This window comes from Jaculus jaculus, chromosome 3 (genome assembly GCF_020740685.1).
Source record: "Jaculus jaculus isolate mJacJac1 chromosome 3, mJacJac1.mat.Y.cur, whole genome shotgun sequence".
NCBI lineage: Eukaryota > Metazoa > Chordata > Mammalia > Rodentia > Dipodidae > Jaculus > Jaculus jaculus.
This window is the reverse complement of record NC_059104.1, coordinates 113,129,866-113,148,214: the sequence shown is the minus strand read 5'-3', so window position 1 is coordinate 113,148,214 and position 18,349 is coordinate 113,129,866. Positions and strand designations below refer to the sequence as shown.

Below are 18,349 nucleotides of genomic sequence, written 5' to 3'. Positions count from 1 at the left end.
GTTAGTGCAAAGTCCTTTTTGTCTGAAATGACTTTTCACCCAGAAAATGCTTCTGCTTCCATCAAGCTTGCTTCTTCCTTGGAGCTAAACCCTTGATTCCAAGACATTTTTCAAGAGCTTACCTCCATAATCATGATTTAACTTTCTACCTATTTATTCCACTGCAGGATGTGAGAGCTTCAAAGGAAAATATCGTATCTGACCTACCAAACACATAGTACAGCACTTTCCATCCAAGACCCACACTTTCTGTTTCAGGAAGAAGAAAAAGTACAAAGCATGTAACACTAAAAGAAAATGAATGTTAACAGGTTTAGGAAGACTTGAGATGATCTGCATCTTGTTTGAGGTAGGATTTTACAGGCAGTCCTTGGAACCTAGTGTCTTTGAGTAGCTGTTCCTATGGCGACAGGCATTCTAAGTTCCAATCAGCGCATATACAAATGAATTTGTTGTCTCAAGGCTCCATGGGACCAGAGGCTGGCACTGGGGAAAGAAGGCAGTCTCCATTCTGGCCAGTGGCTGTACTTCTGTCTGAGAGGTGACTGAGAGACGCACTCCGGGAGGAGGAGCAGGGGGACCATGAGCAGAAAGCATTGCCGATTGACTGGTGATCTCCCCAACACTCTCTGCTGGCCTGGCCCGCTTAGACACCCGTCATGCTGATCACTGTGTACTGTGTACGGAGGGACCTGTCTGAGGGAACCTTCTCCCTCCAGGTTAATCCTGACTTTGAGCTCTGCAACTTCCGAGTCCTCTGTGAACTCGAATCCGGAGTCCCTGCTGAAGAAATCCAGATCATCTACATGGAAAAACTTCTCACAGACGAGCACTGCTCCCTGGGCGCCTATGGCCTCAAAGACGGCGACGTCGTAGTGTTAGTTCAGAAAGATAATATGGGTCCTTGGTCTTCAGGACCGACTCCAAACCAGCCTCGCACGGATTTCACTGCCTCTGCTGTGCCTGGAACGTCAAGCTCTCGTCCGCAGCACCCGCACCAGCCTCAGCACCAGCGCCCACCGTCAGCTCAGCAGTTCCACGGCTTGGCCTCTGGAGAGAAAATGGCCCATCCTCACAGTCTGGATAACCCTGCCTTAATTCGCAGCATGCTGCTTTCCAACCCCCACGATCTGTCCCTACTGAAGGAACGCAATCCCTCTTTGGCGGAGGCCCTGCTCAGTGGAAACCTTGAGACGTTTTCTCAGGTGCTGATGGAGCAGCAAAACGAACAGTTCTTGAGAGAGCAAGAAAGGTTGCGTCTCTATAATGCTGACCCATTTGATCAGGAAGCACAGGCCAGAATAGAAGAAGAGATCCGACAACAGAACATCGAAGAAAACATGAACATAGCGATGGAAGAGGCTCCTGAGAGTTTTGGACAAGTGGCCATGCTCTATATTAACTGCAAAGTAAATGGACATCCCTTGAAGGCTTTTGTTGACTCTGGTGCACAGATGACCATCCTGAGTCAAGCTTGTGCTGAGAGATGTAACATCATGAGGCTGGTGGACAGGCGGTGGGCTGGAGTCGCTAAAGGGGTAGGCACGCAGAGGATCGTGGGCCGTATTCACCTGGCTCAGATTCAAATTGAAGGTGATTTCCTGCAGTGCTCTTTCTCCATACTGGAAGAGCAGCCCATGGACATTCTTCTAGGACTAGACATGCTCAGGAGGCATCAGTGTTCCATCGACTTGAAGAAGAACGTGCTGGTGATTGGTACCACTGGCACACAGACTTCCTTCCTTCCTGAGGGAGAGCTACCTTTGTGTGCTAGGTTGGTAAGTGGTATTGGGCAAGACGAGTCTTCAGACAAAGAAGCAACAAATAATATTAAATATTCAGTCAAGGATTCGGGACGGAAAAAGCGCTGAAGCAATCTATACTGTGACACCACCTCCAGGGAGTGAGCCTTAGGTCCCAGGAGATTACAAATCATGAGGTCACTGGTGATGTCATCATTAAAAACATCAGTTGCAACTAACTCTGGCCTTGTGACTGACTTTTAAGATGGGGAAGTTGCTTGGTGTGGGCTCCCTTACCATCCCCTTAACATTCCCTCTACTCAGAGATCACTGGACTTCATATGAGAGAGGCTTTGGAGCTTCAAGCTTTTCTTTTGATAATCTAGTAAAAATGTGTAATCTCTCTGTTAAGGTTAAAGACCAAATCAATTTTTGGTTTTGCAGAATTCCCTGAGGGAGAAAAATCCATTGCTGCAGATTTCATAAGGCATCTATATAAAACAATTTCTTATCAGGACTAGCAATTATTTTCATGTCCAGAAGAATATTTCCACATATTTCACTTTTCTCTGGAAAGGTATGGGGGATCATGGGTCTATTGCATGTTTTCAGTTGAATACTTTGGAGCAATATGAAGGGTGGTGTAAAATTTTACATCTTCCTTTTTCCCCTAGACCTCCCTGGAATCAGGCTCATACAACCTGTCTCCAAAGGCATGTTTGAGAATAGAGGCTTCGTCATTAGAAAGTATTTTCTTGGGCTGGAGAGATGGCTTAGCGGTTAAGCGCTTGCCTGTGATGCCTAAGGACCCCGGTTCGAGGCTCGGTTCCCCAGGTCCCACGTTAGCCAGATGCACAAGGGGGCGCACGCGTCTGGAGTTCGTTTGCAGTGGCTGGAAGCCCTGGCGCGCCCATTCTCTCTCTCTCCCTCTATCTGTCTTTCTCTCTGTGTCTGTCGCTCTCAAATAAATAAATTAAAAAAAAATTTAAAAAAAAAAGTATTTTCTTTTCTTTACACCTGAGGGAAATGCAGTCAGAAAGCAAACAATGAATTTAACCACCTGAAACAAAAAGGTTCACCTGTCAGAGACCACCAAATGCAGAGGGTGGGAGAGAATCTTTCAGATCAATAATTTATCAAAACTGATATCTCAACCATAGATTCAAAACCAGGAAGCATCTTTTGTGATCATAGCTCTCTACTGCTTAGGAAAATTACCTACTGTAGCATGAATACTTGTCTATAAATTGTTTTAGGCAGAAGGATAGTCTGTAAGTCATTCTGTTTTCTTAGCAGTATCCAAAGAAAATAGAAGCATTCCTAAAGGATATGGTAAAAAGATCATTCTACATAATCACTGAAACATTTTGGGAGTTGATTCTTCATGATACCAATAATCTCTCTAAGGCAGTCATTTCCCTCCAGACAGTACCATATCACTTCATAATTTTCTTCTTCCTTGTACTTGTTCCTGTGCTCCCTTCCTCTAATCTTACCTATGTTCACACTGAGTTACAGTCAGTATTACCAAAAATGATTAAATAGACACATCATTTTTTGAAAAATATGTCTTTTTTATAATTTGCTATTAACAAACAGCTGGAAAACATCCAGAGGAAGTTATGGATAAACAAAACACCTATGAATGGATGTAAATTTGACTAAAAATCCTTGTAGATTTACTTAGATCAAATATGCAATATCCTTAGCACAGTCTTCAGGATTAATTCACTAGGTAGCCTTAGGCTGGCCTAGGGCTCACAGTGATCTTCCTACCTCTGCCTCCAGAGTCTCTTCTTAAAGAAACATCTTTTTGAGGTAGCTGTAATGTTCTGGGACAGATCTCAAACAGAATTATTTCCAGAAGTCTTTTGTCTCATAACTTTCAATAAATTGGTGTTCATTCTTTTCTCTGCCAAGAATACATTTTTATCTATCTAGCATTTCACATATTAAATCAGTGTTATCCTAAATAACATTCTTTTTTTTTTTTAAAATTTTTATTTATTTGAGAGCGACAGACACAGAGAGAAAGACAGATAGAGGGAGAGAGAGAGAATGGGTGCGCCAGGGCTTCCAGCCTCTGCAAACGAACTCCAGACGCGTGCGCCCCCTTGTGCATCTGGCTAACGTGGGACCTGGGGAACCGAGCCTCGAACCGGGGTCCTTAGGCTTCACAGGCAAGCGCTTAACCGCTAAGCCATCTCTCCAGCCCCAATAACATTCTTTTTAAAGTTTTATTTATTTATTTATTTTGAGAGAGAAAAAGAGAGAGATAGAGGGGGAGGGGGGAAAGTAAGAGTCAGAGAGGGAGAGAGAGAGAATGGGGGCACCAGGGACTTTAGTCACTAGGAATGAACTCCAGATGTGTGTGCCTCCTGGTTTTCATGTGCAAAATTATGCACTTTTTGTCACTGTGCACCTGTCTCTGTGGGACCTCAATATTTGAACATGAGTTCTTAGGCTTTGCAGACAAGTCCCTTAATTACTAAGCCATTTCTCCAGTCTCTAAATAACATTATTTACAGGCTTTAGTCAGATTTTTTAAACCATTCCTGTTTGTTACTGAACATGTTTAGACTCTTCTAATAATTCTCTCATGTGTCTTTGTATATATTCCAACTTCTAAATATATTACTTGAGTAAACAGACAGTTTAATTAAAAACATTTTATAATGAATTGAAAAACAATGACCTAAAAGAAAATCCATATAGACTTATTAGATAATGCGTTTATTGATTTTTTAACACTTTCTTTCACATCAGTATTTGAAAAATTATTTTAGGGATTTAAAATCTTGATCTAATCATTTGTCCATATGCAAATGTAGAAATCAGTTAAAATTTAAATGTTTCAGTAAAGGAAAAGACAACATCTTTTGCTTATCTTCTATAAATCAGGCACCATGTGACACATTTTGCATAGGTGATTATCATTTATTCTCAGAATAAAATGTCAAAATAGCTACCTAATAGTATCTACCCAATATTGTGAGTCAAGAATTTCAAGCTCAGAATTTTTACATGCATTCAGATTTATAAAAGTATTCTTCTTTCATAGTAACCTCAAGTTTTTATTGTATTTTAGATTGACACAGACATGGAGATATGTGTTTATCTTGACTCATATTTACATGTGAAGAATCAGAACAAAATATTGTAAAAATAAAGTAAAATGTTTTATCCTTTCCTAAAAATATCTCATTTTAATATCTTATTTTTATTTATTTGAGAGAGAGGCAGAATGAGAGAGAGAGAAAGAGAGAGAAGAAAGAGAGGAGGATGGGCATACCAGGGCAACTAGCCTACTGAAAATGAACTCCAGATTCATGTGCCACCATGTGCATCTGGCTTATATGGTACTGGGGAAATGAACCTGGGTCCTTGGGCTTCACAGCCAAGCGCCTTGCCCTCTAAACAATTTCTCCAGCCCCTAAACTTTTTGCTTTGTTTTGTTTTTTGAGATAGCATCTCACTCTAACTCAGGCTAACCTGAAACTCACTATATAGTCTTAGTGTGGCCTCAAACTCACAGTAATCCTCTCACTTCTGCTCTGGAGTACTTGGATTAAAGGCGTGTGCAACCACACCTGGCTCCCTATAATTTTTAATATATGTCGTATACACACATACACACACACATATGTAATCATCATAATCAAGGAATTATTTCTGGAATTCCAAATTACATTAAAATACTGACTGATCACTGAATTGATAGGTTCAAGCCTTTTCTTTAAAATGCCCAAATTCTTCCTGACAGGTAACTTTTTTACTTGAAAACAGTTTAATCCTGGAAACAAATGATTTAAAGTTTCAGTGAAATTTTACAGGAACTCCCAAAATACCAACAATAACAATAACAGAGTTATAGTTAATCAGAATAGAATCAACATATGTTTATTGAATTTTCATAAATAGGCACTAAGCCATAATTCTATAATTATGGAAATGAATAAGGTATAAGTCAAGACTTCTATAAGCTAAATGTCTAGTAGCAGGAGGAGGTATACTTTCAACTAACCAAGAACTAAGAGGGTAGATGCAAAGTTATGAATATACTTGTGCAAAAAACAGGATGAATTTTAATTCAGGGATTATTTTTTGAACAAGAGGTAAGCCAGCAAATATACTTGCAATAACTAAAATACTTAGTGCTGATTTTAAAAAAAACATCCTAAAATTCAAGTTGCTAAAACACAACTTACAAATATCTATTTCTGGGAATTTACTAGTTCATATAGGATCATCCTTTCTTTCTTCCTATTTGAAATCACAATAAAATGGAATACATGATAAAACAGTTCCAATCTTCTTAAAATAACATACTATCTGAAAATCCCATTAAATTATTGCTTTTATCTTATGCCCTATTAAATACCCATTTTACCTAAATTAAGATCACTATTGTAATATGCATGTGTTTTAAGGTGACAATTATGCATTTTCCTACAGTTAAACTAGAAGGCCAGTGTTGTTTTAATTAACTAGAGCATTTACCTCTCTGGTTTCTACAGTGAAATCTACACCCCAAAGCATGAAAGATAAATGGATGTTTGTGTGTATGAATTCATCCTTACCACAGGTACTAAATGTTGCCTTTTTAGTTAAGAGAACATTACGTTTATTTTAGAATTCAATTGCAAGTCACTTGCTGATATGCAACATTCTGTACATAAACTGGTGAAAAAATGACTAGTGATCTGAGATGCACAACAGAAGGTATTAATCTATGCTAATATTCATAGTTATTACTCAAGATTACCAAGTGTCTGGATAACCAAAAAAGAGAATTGAAGCTAGAGATGGGAAGAGTTGGAAGACAGCAAAAACCAAGCCAAACTAAACAACAATTAAACACCCAGAAATCTGCACTGTTTTTAACTGATTCTTAGAGTAGATATGGTCTGAGCCTGTTTCATCCAAAATGTTGGAGGCAACACTTCTGGCCAGCAACTTCCGGCTTCTTCTTCAGCTTAGAACACCTGGGTGGGCTGGCCTGTGCTGAGCCAACCTCTCTTGAGTCAGGGAACCAAGCAGATCTTTCCCTTACACAGCTGAATCTAATGACAAGACTCATCCTAACTGGACATCTGACATGTATGAATAGGCCTGTCATATATGTAGCTCTCTTTTGATCTCTTTTCATGCTGTGAGTACCTGGATCTCCTGGTTCTTGCTTTGGTAAGCAACACCCCCTTCCCCTGCACTTTCCAGCATGGATGAAATGAGGGAGGAATTTCTTTCTGTCTGGGTATTTCTTATCTTGATTTTATATGCTTTATCATTTTGTTACAGGTATTATTTCTCTTCAAGCTCTGAGTCCTTTACTTTCCAATCTCTTAGGTTTCTTTGGCACTTATGTGAAGGACAAGGTCTTGCACTCTCATGCTTTGCTGTACACATATGTGTACATGGGCTTCTTGGAAGTCTTTGGTCTGGGCTCTCTTGTTTGGCTTTCTGTGTGGGTATGTACCATTTACTGAGGCTTCTTTCCACGAGATTTCTTTGTGAAGGAGTTTTCTTTGTCAGTATGACAAGGAGGAAACTTCCCTTCAGGCTAACTACCCCTGCAATAAACCTCATGATTCATAATTTACCCCTCTTGGAGTCTATTTTTTTCAGTTCTTTGCTAAATTGGGAAAGGACCCAAAAGATGGGGTCCACAGGCTTGGATCTGCTGCATAATCCCTCTCAGGACCCCAAAATCCTGCACCATAAGCATATTCCTGGAAAATAACCACCTAAATCCACCAAATCTCATCTTAACCTCAATCACTCTTCTGAAATTCTATTTTACCAGAGTTTTATAATAAGAATCTCTTAAGATAAAGAGAATAAATTTACATCTTTTGATTCACATTTAAGTCTCATACTTATAAAATTAGTAGATATTTAATTACTTCATCAGATATATACATATCTACATATATATGCATATATATATATACACACACACACACACACACACACACACACACATACATACATATACTTCAGTGCTGAATTATGAACTTGGAGTTGATTCAAACAGTCTTCTGATTTCCATTGGAGGCACCAACCACAGCATGGAAGGACTTTTTGGCTCTCTGAAGTAATCAGGTAAAATTGTATGTACAGGCTTTGCTCACTGCAGGACCACTGGTGTTCAGGTGGAGTGGTGCTATTAGCATAATCTATCAGGGGTATTAGATGACTTATCACCTCCTTAAACTTTAACTTATGTTTTATATAAAAACATGTAAGTAAATCACATATGGATAAATTTATATTCTTGAAACTACAATAAATGTGTTCTAGACTAAAGCAACTGAAACAACATATATGTAAATGATCTACAAAAAAATACTCAACACTTACAAAAGCAGAGATCCAGAGGCTCCTAAGAGCTCATCACTGAAGTAGATAGACTTAAAACGCACCCACCATAGCTCAGGGAATTTTGTGGAAGATGGGACAAAAATATTTTAAGAGCCACGGTATGTGACATCATGTCCTTAGGTATTCCCTCCCTGCAAAAATAACTGACTGCTGCTCCCAGAACACATAACCCACAACCCCATAAGGAATACCTGCAACCCCACTGAGAAGCATACCCAACGGAATGGGGCTGGGATGAGGGAAAAGAGGGTACTAACACAGACGTATCCATAGGAAGTATGTTGTTAATAATCATAATAAAAAGAAAAAAAATGTCCTTTTACTCTAATAAAATCAAATATTTCTTCTAAGGCATTTATTTATTATTTATGTAAAGTATCTGTGGTGGTTTGATTCAGGTGTGCCCCATAAACTTAGGTGTTCTGGATGTTAGGTTCCCCAGCTGATGGCATTTGGAAATTAAAGCCTCCTGGAGGGGGTGTATTGGGGGCAGGCTTATGGGTGTTATAGCCAGTTTCCCCATGCCAGTGGTTGGCACACCCTCCTGTTGCTATTGTCCACCTTATGTTGGCCAGGGGGTGATGCCCACCTTCTGCTCATGTCATTGTTTCCCCCTGCCATCATGGAGCATCCCCCTCAAGCCTGTTAGCCAAAATAAACCTCTTTTTTTCCACAAGCTGCTCTTTGTTGGGTGATTTCTACCAGCAATGTGAACCTGACTGTAACAGTATCTATAGCATTGATAGTAGCCAACTAATCCAGCTTTCCTTGACCTGTTATATGTTTAAAAGATATTCCTACATCTTGGCTAGCTCCTTCATCTGTTCAAATACTGCAAACTGCTATCATTGGTGGTGCAACACAGAAATTGACAGAAAACCATCTCATTGATATTCCATAGCAATGGGAGTTTATGTCCCCATATGAATGGTTGGAAGTAGTGTTCGAAGCAGATTTTAAATTTTATGCACATAGGCATAGTGTGCATCTATCTTGTAACAGGATGTAACTTTGATAAACCTGAATGATCAGTCATCCACCCTCTCATATATATCCTAGTGTTGAAAGTATAGCATCTCATTTGTATAGAAGAAATGACTTAAAGATAATTGATTTCTAGTATGGAAGGCTAATAATTTTAAAATTACATGAAAAAATTTAATAAAAGTACTTACTTATTTAGAGAAAGTTTGTGGTATTGCAGCACCTTAAAATCCCCGTGAAAAATGGATAGATATATGCAAATAAACTTAAATGTGTAGAAATGGACATAAGATACCCAAAATTACAATATTTCAATGACTTATGAACTTTGTATAGTCTACAAAGCATTTATCAAGTTAAATCATTTTTTCACCTCCACCAATAGTGATAGAATAAATTTGTCACAATGTGAATACTATGTTTAATTTTATAATTTATTCATTTGAGAGAGAACGAGAGCGAGAGTCATAGAAAGTAGAGAAAATGGGAACAAAAGGGCCTCTAGCCACTACAAACTCCAGACACCAGCACCACTTTGTGTATCTGCATTTCTGTGGGTTTTGAGGAATAGAACCCAAGTCCTTAGGCTTTGCAGGCAAACATTACCAACACTGAGCCATCTCTCTCTCCAGTCCGTTTGTTGTTTAAGAGTATATTTGAACACACACACACACACACACACACACACACACACATGTGAGTCCTCAGAAATTTCTGAAGTAGCCTAAGCAGTGATGTTACCTTCATGTTTATAGTAATTTGTGGAACTTTAGTGGGTTGAGGTGAAAGGAGCAGGTAGTAATGCACAAAGCAGAGGGCAAAGAGATGAACAGACATTCAATGAAAATATATGGTCACGAATAGCTAGCTGATGATGTACAGAAGAGAACAGTTGCCTGACTACTGATGGAGGGCCGTGAGAATGATGGAGGTACATGGTTCTGTGGCCAAGAAAGAGAGAGTTCAGAGACTGGTAAGTAAGAAGTTGTGAGTAGGCTGTTAAGTTTCATGGAAACAAGTAGAAGTCTAAGGGAGTAAAGGAAAACCCAAACGTCAATGGTACCATAAAATACTAAATCAGTTCAAGTATCCAATGTGGTGAATGTTGTTATGCAAAGCACACTGGGAAAGGAACATCTTGGCTTCACCACTGGAAGGTCAGTACAACCTGCAACAAGGTTAGAAAAATGGTACAACAATGTGACACCAGAAATATACCCAAAACCTATTTTGTTACCAGTTGAGCCCATTTTACAATTCAGTGTTTGCATAACTTTATTTCTAGTTAAACTTATCAAGAATTTACAGTTAAATGGTGTTAGTATTTTTAAATAAAATATGCTAGAGCCAGAACTATGGGCTTCTATTAGAAATAACCACATAAAGTTAAAGCAACAGATGGACAGTTAGAGGAAAACAGAAACAAAGAGGTTCTCTGTTCAAATACTGCCAACTGCTATCATTGGTGGTCCAACACAGAAATTGACAGAAAACCATCTCATTGATATTCCATAGCAAAAGGAGTTTATGTCCCCATATGGCAAACTGTGTCCTGTCAAAGTCTCAGTACATAATGGCTCCCAAGTGGCTACTGTGAAATGTCTTCATTAGTAAAAGGAATAAAAGCAGCTTGTCTTTCTTAGTAAGTATTCAGTGACAAAGGAAACTCTAGATGCCATGTCAAATACAAATCCTTTCCCTGCTACCTAACTAATCTCTATGAATATGTTAATTATTCTTAACAAATAAAAAAAAATTTCCAGGAATAGAGAGATTGTGTAACAGTTAAGGCAGTTGCTCACAAAACCAAAGGGTCCAGGTTCAATTCCCTAGTAGCCATGTAAAGCGAGATGCACAGGTGGCACTTGTGTTTGGAGTTCATGTGAAATGCTTAGAGGCCCTGGCATGCCCATTTTCTCCCTTCAGACCCCTCCCCTCTGTGTCTGTCTCTATCTCTTGAATAAATAAATAAATAAATTTTAAAAAATACTTTAAAAAATCCAAAGTAAGATCACTGATAACATCCTTTTAAATTCTTCTCCCCCTCCTCCTCCTCTTCCTCCTCCTCCTCCTTCTTTTTTACTTTTGAGAACATTCCAAGTATATTTCATGCTAGAGTAAAGTATTATGAAGTATTATCAGGGCACATGGAGAAGTTTAAAATTCCCATTCCACTATTCAATAATCTTGTTAAGGTCTGAAGAATTTGGCAGCCAACAAAAGGATGTACTGATCCCAAGGTGAGCTCTAAGTCCAGGCTGCTAATTCTGTGCCTTTGGAGAATGGGCAGAAGTGACTAGTACACTGAATGCATTCTGCTCAGTCAGGATTGGCCAAATGATTGGTGTATAGCTAAGACAGAACTCGTATAACTTTGACAGTGATCAAGTCATTTTTGTTGTTTCATTCTGCCAAAATACAAAACAAGCAAAAAAAAAAAAATTAGAACATATTTTTGAGCAGATCATGAGGATTTTTGGTTTCAGTGTGTCACATTCATTACTGACCACCTGTGAGTATTTCTTTTCTGGGGACATTTTCTGAATGATATTTGCTTGTGTTTCACTAAGAGCACTTGATGCTCTGAAATACACAGACATTGAAAGAAACCTCTCTCCTCTGGAGACCAGATTCTGAGATGGAAGGAAATCAGTGACCCTGATGGACCTGATCAAGAAGCTAGAAATTAAAAGTCACCCTGAAATAAAGTATTAAGAACATGTCAGTGATGAAGATGAACACTGGAATCACAATTCTAAACCTGGCATTCATTCATCTTTCTGCTGCCTTCTTCCATCAACAACAGAGCTGATTCTTTGAACTTACTGCTGCATTGCCCCTCTGGTCTCCCTGATACCCTCTTCCTCCTTGTTCTCTCATAATGGCCACATGAGTGGAAAGGTTGAAACACAACCATATCTATTTGGGATGTTGCCAAACCTAGCTGATAGAGTAGATATGAATGTTTTATTTTGCAAGTATTCTAAGCCACTTCTTTAATGGTTAAGCCATCTGCCAAGACCATAAGCCAGTTCTTGTTCCTGACAAACTTTTACTATTGCCAAAGCTACCTAGTTTTTAGACTACAAATACATTGAGTGAGAGTATTCTGAGATAAGTCCACTCAGGGCTGAGTCACACATTGAGAGTTATACAAAGCTTGCTACAAAATAGTTGGGTACATGAATGACAAAGTAAACTTTCTCCTGAAGCTTGTTTCCACAGGAATATTTTTAATAATGTTTATCATTTACATAGCACCTACTAGCTCAATAATTTATTTATACATGGTGCATATTTTAATTATATATAACTATATCCTCATTTTAAAAATTATAGCACTGAACAATAGAGCCACCAAATGACATGTTCAAGGTCAGTATTGTGTTTAAGGACTAACCATACATAGTTCTCTCATTCATTATATTATTTTTCTTCTCAATGACAGTATATAAACACATATGCATATATAATAAAGCTATGTTTATCAAATAAAATAATTTCAATGAAACAGAAGGCAATCGGCAAGGGATAATGGAAGCTTAGATAATAGCCAGGGAAGGAGCCCCTGAAGAGGAGATACCTGAAGAAAACATGGGTGATGACAGAGAGAAAGTTGGGAAAATCATACCAAGTGTATTTCAAGAAGAAGGGACAATAAGCCTAAAGTTTGAACAAAGTGTATGATGGGCGAACAATAGGTCCAACACTCAGGGTGGGGGGATAATCTGGAAGAGGTGAGGTTAGGTAAAGGCTTACAGGTCAGAAGAAGGGGTCTATGTTTCCTCCCAAGTGTTCTCATTTATTCTGTGATGCTAAAACAAGAGAGGCATTTCATTTATTTTTATTATTATTATTATTTTAATAAATGGGAAGGTGGAGGATTAGGCCTTGCCAAAGTATGCTTGCATGGTTTGTGCGGAGAGGAAAGAACTGAAAAGGACCCAAAGAACAAGGAACTGATGAGGTACCAGGGGACAAGAGGTCAGATGAAAAGTCTATTTCACAAAGAAGGGTACAGCCACTTTGTGTGAATCCATGTCAAATATGGCTGGAAGATTAGGATGCGGCTGGGCACTAATGGAAAGAGAAGACTTCTGGTCACCTGATCTGACAGGAATGCCATTATGGTGATGGTGGAGAAGGAACACCCATGTGTGAAGCATCTTGTGAGCACAAAAAAGACTGCTGATGTGGGAGAATGAGTCCTTATAGGGAAGCAGAGAAACACCATAATAGAAGAAAGGCCCATGAGAATGTCCCCTTTATTATGACAGTAGTCCAGTATGGTTGCAAGTGAAGTACACTGATCCAGTAGGAGGGAGGAATTGAAGAGAGAAGCAGGACTGAGAAAGTCTGGTCCTTTCACATAAGGGAGGAGCCACGACTCAAGTAGAAGCAGGAAGAACTCACAGCCTATGTGAGGAGAGGAGGCAGAGCACTTTGGCGTGAAGGCAGAATAGTAATAATTCTTCTTTAACAAAAGAAGCAAGGAGTGAGGAAAGGTAAGGAAAACTGAAAAACTTAGGAGAAAAGAGAATATATAAATTACATGGAGTATAAGAGAATAAACAGGCTAGTTAAAGGTTATTGAATTTCAGACAAATCCTGGTGTCTATTTGTGGTTTTAACCTAAACAATTTAAGGTTAACTAGCAATGCTGATAGGTCAATTACAATGGTTCTAATGTTAATTTTGATATTTATTGGATGTAAACCCATGGGCAATTCAGCAAGACTCTCTGTGCCTTTTTACTCAAGTAAAGTGACAAGATCATGAGCTAGCCACACTGAGGTATCTATGGGTAAGAAGGTCTGGGCTGACACAGTGGCTATTGGTGTTTGGTTTTCCTGGTTCAGAGATACTCAGTATCCTTTACTGTACAGAATAATCTTGCTGGGCAAATGAATATTCCTGCTAATTCTCCAGCAGTGCTCATCCATGATGAGAAATTCAGGGGCTGAGGGACATCACAGACAACTTACAAGTCTAAAACTCTGATGGTGACCTATGTCAGAGGAGACTGAACTACAGTGATGGGCGAACCTTGCATTCATTATTGTTCACCACTATCAATATTCACTCATTGCTCCCAAAGTATGTTTTGGACTGAAAGTGGTTGCTAGTTAGGAAAAAAAAATGAACAGAAGCTGTTTGTCCTTGTTATTTCCTCAGGTGTTAGAGGTACTAATGAGCAGTAAAATGCTCTACAGAGTATGCCAAGAAAAAGAAGAGCCCTCATGGGGTGACCCAGAAGTGAGAAGTCAGTTATAAATTATTATGGAAACCATTGTCACTTAGCAATCATAATAATTACACATAGGTGCTGCCAGCAGTCACACCCAATAGTAACAAAGTTGGTGTCTAAGGTGTTGCCAATATGGCATTAGCAAACATCTCACGGCCATAAAATGTGAAAAAAGTAATTATAATTGTATTGACCATTAGGGCTCCAACATGAAGTGAAAGTGAATTAACAAGAATGGGGCAATTATTAAAGGCAATGTATCAAGTTCTTTTGCAGATGATCAGTGGAGTGCAGCGGACATCGCTGTCAGTGTCATTTTTAGTTGACACGTTCATTAATGATGCATAAGAGGATGATCAGCATGTGAATGGATTTTCAAAGATGATTCTTCCCTGGGAGTTGCTCCAAGTGAAAGCTTCCAACATCACAGTAATCACTTAAGCAGAAACTAATACAGAGGTCCTTAGAAGAGTTAAAATTCTAGGCAGACAATTGCATAGTGAAATGACAGACAGATGGGCAAAATCTGGGTGAAAACACTTAGCAGTAGGATGATTATTCTTGGAATTGAAAAACAATGACTAGATAGCTCCCTACTACTACTACTATTATTATTATTGAACTTTACTAGACAAAAATGACTTGGGCTGGAGAGATGGCTTAGCGGTTAAGCGCTTGCCTGTGAAGCCTAAGGACCCCGGTTCGAGGCTCCGTTCCCCAGGTCCCACGTTAGCCAGATGCACAAGGGGGCGCACGCATCTGGAGTTTGTTTGCAGAGGCTGGAAGCCCTGGCGCGCCCATTCTCTCTCTCTCCCTCTATCTGTCTTTCTCTCTGTGTCTGTCGCTCTCAAATAAATAAATAAAAAATTAAAAAAAAATATTTACAGTCTTGGTTTTTTAACTTTCTAATTTTTTTTAATGGTTAAAACAGATATGGGTCTGGAGAGATGGTTTAGCTGTTAAGGCACTTGCCTGGGAATCCTAAGAACTCGTGTTTGAATCCCCAGGTCCCACATTAACCAGACATACAACAATGTAAGCACACAATGTTACACATGTGCACAGAGGACAGCATGCATCTAGAGTTCATTTTTAGCAGCTGAAGGCCCTGGTATGCCCAATCTTTCTCTCTCCCTCTCTCTGTCTTTTTTTCTCTATCTCTCTTTTTCTCAAAATAAACAAAAAAGAAAACAGAAATTTTTTTTTTTTAATAAAAAGGATCATGGCTTTAGCAATTAATAATCTAGTATACCATGAGCCACTAGATTATACATTTCATTAGCATGTATTAGTCATACATAATAATGGGTTCCAGTATGACAATTTCATGCATGTATATAATGCATTGGATCATACTCCCTACTCCCCTCTTCTACTCCTGCTGCTCCCTTTTCTCCTTCCAAATAGTCCTTCTAATTTCATATCCTGTCCTTATTAATTAATTAATTTTTGCTGACCCAATCACTTTCATTAGATTTACTCACAGGATACAGGGTGAGGGATTCATTGCAGGAGCATGGGCTCCTTTCCAGTAGGAACACTAGTGAGATCCTCTCGCTCTGTCTTTCTTTCTCTCTCTTTGTCTTTCTCTCCTCTCTCTTACACACTCACTGTCCACTGACTGCTTGTATAGACTTAGGGACAGGGCATCATGAGGTCCTATACTCTAGGATCTGCCTATCTAATCGTGGACAGGGATACATGGGGTCTCATGGGTCTTTCTCCTCTCCTCTCGTGAGAAATGTTCCTAGGCCCAATCTTTTACAGGTCTTATTCCAATAATCCTAACTGCTGTGAAATCATAAATGTAACAGTGATATATTTCTCTAAAGACAAAGTTAATCTCACTGTACTCCTTCCTTCTGCTCTTACATTCTTTCTGGGTTCTTTTTCAATGTTCTGAAACATTATTTTTAATGGAAGTTAACTTTACATATCGTAGAACTAACTGCTTAAAGGTGATCAAATGAACAACACATTGACAACATTTTTTGAACAGAATTTTAAAAACTCTTTATTGTATTTATTTGAGAGAGAGAGAGGGAGAGAGAGAGAGAGAGAGAGAGAGAGAGAGAGAGAGAGAGAGAGAGAGAGGGAGGGAGGGAGGGAGAAAGTCAGAGAGAGAAAGAGAGCAAGGGAGACAGAATGGATGTGCCAGGGCCTTCAGCTGCTGCAAATGAACTCCACACATGCATTACCTTGCGCATCTGACTTATGTGGGTGCTGGGGAATTGAACCTGGGTCCTTTGGCTTTTTTAGGCAAAGACCTTAACCAGTAAGCCTTCTCTCCAGGCCTGTTTTTTGAGGTACGGTCTCACTCTAGCCCAGGCTGATCTGGAATTCACTATGGAGTCTCAGGATGGCCTCAAACTCACAGCAATCCTCCTACCTCTGCCTCCCGAGTGCTAGGATTAAAAGCGTGCGCCACCATGCTCAGCCTAGGCCTGACATTTTTGAACCACTATCTCTGACTCTGAAAATGTCATCATGCCAAAAGGAAACGCTGTACCCATTAAGCAACTGCTCCATATTCTTGTGTCTCCTGTTGACAGTATGTCCTTTCTCCATGGATTCATGCATTCTTTCACATAGTCACATCACCTGTGACATTTGTATTTCCCTTTTTCTTAGCATAATGTTTTCGAGACTCATCCCTGCTGTGGAATGCATTCCTACTCCACTCTTTTTCATGTCTGAAGTAATGTGGTTTTGAACCAACACCTGCTTCTTAATGACAATAAGCAATACCCATGGGAATCCAGCAAAATAGATCCTCTTAAGGAAAGAAGAGCAGCATGCAATCCAGAATTTTTGTTTGTATTTACTGTACAAGGCATAGTGAAGTCACTTATCAGATAAAAGCTTAGACTGAACTATGACTTTTTATTTTTTTTAAATGCCATCTATCTATCTATCTATCTATCTATCTATCTATCTATCTATCTATCTATTTATTTAGAGAGCCAGAGATAGTGGTGCATGCCTTTAATCCCAGCAGTCAGGCGGCAGAGGTATTCATTAGAGAGAGTGAGAGAAAGGCAAATAGAGAGAAAGAGAGAATGGGCCTTTCTCCTCTCCTGCCAGGACAAGATGTTGACAGGTTCAATCTCTTACAGGTCTTGTGCCAATAATCCTCCTGTCAGTGCAAATGAACTCCAGATATTTGTGCCCCTGTGCATCTGGCTTATGTGGGTACTGGGAAATCAAACTTGGGTCCTTAGGTTTCACAGGCAAGCACCTTAAACAATAAGGCATCTCTCCAGCCATTATTTAAGAAAAAAGTAACCTATACATTTTCCTAAATTTTGGTTTATATGCTTAATTGAACAAATACTTTTTCAAATATAGCACAGAATTGTGAACACCTTTGAAGGGTCCCAGTCTATTATAATGTGGAAATAATCTAACATTATTTCCTAATAATTTCTCTGACTGGGGATATAACAGTCCTTTTTATACTGTGTGTGAAAATAACAAGGATACTAAAAAGCTGAGACAATATATACATTTTTTTATTCAGGACATGTAATTTTGACCTTTTGTAATTTATATAGCTTGCAAAAAACATTATGCAAAAATAACTGAAACTTACTTCTAGCTTTTCCCTGTCTTTTCATAAATGTGTATTTTGAAAAACTGTGCTCATATTACTTAATTCAAGTAAATGAATGTTCATGAAGAGATTAATGATTTTCCATAATGATTTTAGACTAGAAGCTTAAGTTGAGAAGACTGTCATGTTTTGAATATACAATGAGTATGTTCCTCAAGGATACATGTGTTGGAATTTAACCCTCTTTTGAGCTATCAAGTGTGGAATCATAATTGAGTTATGGAATTTAGAGGTGGAGCTTGTAGGAAGTGAATATGCAGTGATAAATTCATTAGTATAAAGCTTCCATGACTGATTCCTTGTCTTTTTTTCATGGAAGGAGCGAGACCAGAAGAGACAGTGTCCTCCTGTGGATCCCTACCTCATATCATGTGATATGCT

At 39.0% G+C, this 18,349-nt stretch overlaps 2 protein-coding genes across 3 annotated transcripts in view; one reads left to right on the top strand and one right to left on the bottom strand.

The window, feature by feature from the left end:
• Positions 1-18,349, bottom strand: part of Pdgfd (platelet derived growth factor D) — a 233,129-nt gene that overhangs the window by 106,690 nt on the left and 108,090 nt on the right. The gene's annotated exons all lie outside the window — the stretch shown is intronic.
• Positions 660-1,871, top strand: Ddi1 (DNA damage inducible 1 homolog 1). The gene has a single exon (XM_012949520.1). The coding sequence runs from the start codon at positions 660-662 to the stop codon at positions 1,869-1,871; it is 1,212 nt and encodes a 403-aa protein (XP_012804974.1).